Below are 3216 nucleotides of genomic sequence, written 5' to 3' on the forward strand. Positions count from 1 at the left end.
CTTTTTTAATTATACCTATAAGTAGACATTCTGCCGTGCTTAGAGTATTGATGTCTTGTCAGGACCAATTCCTTATGCTGCACAGGAACATTGTAAAATAGTGATGTCAAACTAAATGTATTTGTGACCAAAAATTGGAATTCAAATTAAACAAGAGAGGAGAATAGCTTAATAAAAATATTTATTGGAAAAAAATTCCGATCAATATCATTTGGCTGTACTAAGTAAGTAAAACACTGAAAGTGTCTGTGGTAATCAGGATGCAAACAGCTAGTACCATGAGTAGGATGGTTCAGCAACATTTGAAATGCTTTTTTTTTTCTCTCTGTCTTTCTCTTTTAGGAAGGTATCATACCCAGGAGAATAAACATCCCCCATCCAGAACTGTAGATCATTAGGATTTTTCTAAAAGAAAAATCAGAAAATGAACTCAGTTCCTCTCTCTTGCACATAAAGTCATTAGAACATAGGTAGAAGTATTTTGGCTATCATCAGACAGTGATTAATGAATCTAAGGCATCACAACACAAATGCAAGAGACTTTCACTTGAGCATAGGTTGTGCTACTTGCCAGATGCTACCAGTGTTCCACTGGGGAAAATTAAAACCACGCTTTTCAGCCAGGAACCAAGTGTAAGACACCATTGAAATGTGATTAAAAAATGCAAAATAAACCATTTTGTCTTCTCAAGTAAAGGTGTCGCTTTATAAACACGAGTCCCTTTACAAAAAAAAAAAAATAATAATGAAACAGCAGAAAAAAACTTGCAAAAGTAACCCTAAAACTCACTTGTGCCAACACACAGACAGGCATAGTGCAGATGAGGCTGAGAAAATGTATGTTATTTGATAACAGAATGATGTTATTAACAGTTATTAAAGTGGGCGTATAGTATTTAAGTGCCTTGTTTATAGTTCTTCTTTATATAAAAGGGGAAGATGAGTTGCAGGATATTGTACCACAGAGGTGGTGTTCTGCAGAACTGAAATTCCTGGAGTCTAACCAGATACGTAGACTTCTTTTCCGGATCAGACTCATGTTAGTGTCATGTCTGTACCAGAAAATATGTCCATATTTACTTCTGGAATCCTACAAAAAGAACTAAGCGGGCTGCACAGTGGTTCATGCTCACACACATAGATCTCATAGCAATTCACTTTGCCACAAACACAGTGCAATGGCGCATTACCTTTATGTGGCTGGCTAAGTTAGAATGCAGCGAGCGCCAGTCATAGGCTTGCATGGTCCAGGAAGAGGTCTTTTTCTTCTCCTGCCAGTCATCACCCACCTGGATATCACTATCCAAGCAGTTTCATTTGATTGTGGATTTCAGGGTGATGGGTGTAAAGCATTTCCCGAGGGCTTTGTCTATCATTCAACGGGGCCAGATTATCTTGACCGACCACATTGGAGTCTAAGCCCAGCAGCTCAGTGACGTTTCTCATTTCTCTATGTGAGGCACAGGTTAGATGAGAAGCTAGCTTTCATCTTCATTTATCTATGACACAGGCCCACTTTCACAGTTATCATTTGTAATACAATAGAATCATTTTTAAAATTACACATGCAAAATTTTTTCTTGTTCTAACAAGAACAACAAGCTTGGCTGCTAATTCTGGGCAGATTTCTTCCTTCTGGGGGAAGCACGTGGCTACAATATGAACATTAAACTCTTTTGCAAATGTGAACTGCCATGATAATGCCTCCTGAAAGAAAGGCAAAACAGAACTATGGAGCACAGCGGTAGAAGACGCAGTTCTGATGAAAGCCATGGGGGTATGCTGCAGAAGCAGTGCTGTAAGGACAAAGCAGAATGAAGCACAGGGGTAAAGCTGTGATCTAATTCCCTTGGCAGCGCTTTCACAGCCCCATAAACATTTGGCCTCCATGCTTGCCCACAGCCTTAATGGTCAAAAAAATATTTTTCACTCTCACCAGTGCCTGGCTCCAAAATTGCAAACGTCCTGCGATTGGTCCCACACCAAAGGTGCCAGGAAAGAAAGCTGTGTCTTACCCTCACTGCCACAGAATCACAGAATTTTCAGAGTTGGAAGGGACCTCCAGAGATCATCTAGTCCAACTCCCCTGCTAAAGCAGGATTGCCTAGAGCACATTACTCAGGACTGCATCCAGGCGGGTTTTGAAAATCTCCAGAGAAGGGGACTCCACAACCTCCCTGGGCAGCCTATTCCAGTGCTCTGTCCCTAGGCAGTACTTTCAAAGGCCCACAACTGTATGGCTCTGCTCTTGCCTAGCAACTTAATGATCCCAAAACTCTCCTTCACTCTCACCGGAGCCGGGCTTAAAAATGTGAAGTGTCCAGTGACTTCTCCCACACGGAGTGTGGCAGGACTGAAAGCTGTTGCTGGCCCCCACTGTTCGGTTGCAGCGCTTCTACAGCACCACCAACTCTGGGGCTCTGCACTTGTTACCTACTTAATCATAGAATGGTTTAGGTTGGAAGACCTAAGGGCATCCACAGCTTCTCTTGGCAACCTGTTCCACTCTTACCACCCTCAAAGTGAAAGCGTTACCACCCTCAAAGTGAAATTTTTCTTCCTAATATCTAATCTAAATCTAACTTCTTCCAGTTTAAAGTCATTCACCCTTGTCCTATCACTACATGCCCTTGTTAAAAGTCCTTCCCCAGCTCTTCTGTAGGCCCCTTTTAGGTACTGGAAGACCGCAATAAGGTCTCTCTGGAGCCTTCTCTTCTCCAGCCTGAACAGCCCCAACTCTCTCAGCCTCTCCTCATAGGAGAGGCACTCCAGCCTTCTGATCATCTTCATGGCCTTCCTCTGGACCAGCTCCAACAGGTCCGTGTCTTTCCTGTGTTGGGGGCTCCAGAGCTGGACGCAGTACTCCAGGTGGAGTCTCATGAGAGTGGAGTAGAGGGGCAGAATCACCTCCTTTGACCTGCTGGCCACACTTCTTCTGACACAGCCCAGGATATGGTTGGCCTTCTGAGCTGTGATTACACATCGCTGGCTCACATTGAGCTTCTTGTCAATCAGCACACCCAGGCGCTTCTCCTCAGGGCGGTTCTCCAGCCATTCTCCACCCAGGCTGTATTTGTGCTTGGGATTGCCCCAGCCCAGATGTAGGACCTTGCACTTGGCCTTGAACTTAATGAGTTTGGCTTGGGCCCACCTCTCCAGCCTGTCCAGGTACCTCTGGATGGCAGCCCTCCCCTCCAGCATGTCTCACTCACCCGA

General features: G+C 44.2%; 1 protein-coding gene across 1 annotated transcript in view; it reads right to left on the reverse strand.

The window, feature by feature from the left end:
* Positions 1-220: 220 nt before the first annotated feature.
* Positions 221-3216, reverse strand: part of LOC104295338 (UPF0258 protein KIAA1024-like homolog) — a 19979-nt gene continuing 16983 nt past the window's right edge. The window contains 3 exon segments of the mRNA XM_009895080.1: positions 221-316; positions 319-405; positions 1191-1299. Of these exon segments, the coding sequence (XP_009893382.1) occupies positions 221-316; positions 319-405; positions 1191-1299 (292 nt within the window).

Source organism: Charadrius vociferus, unplaced genomic scaffold, assembly GCF_000708025.1.
Source record: "Charadrius vociferus isolate BGI_N301 unplaced genomic scaffold, ASM70802v2 scaffold271, whole genome shotgun sequence".
NCBI lineage: Eukaryota > Metazoa > Chordata > Aves > Charadriiformes > Charadriidae > Charadrius > Charadrius vociferus.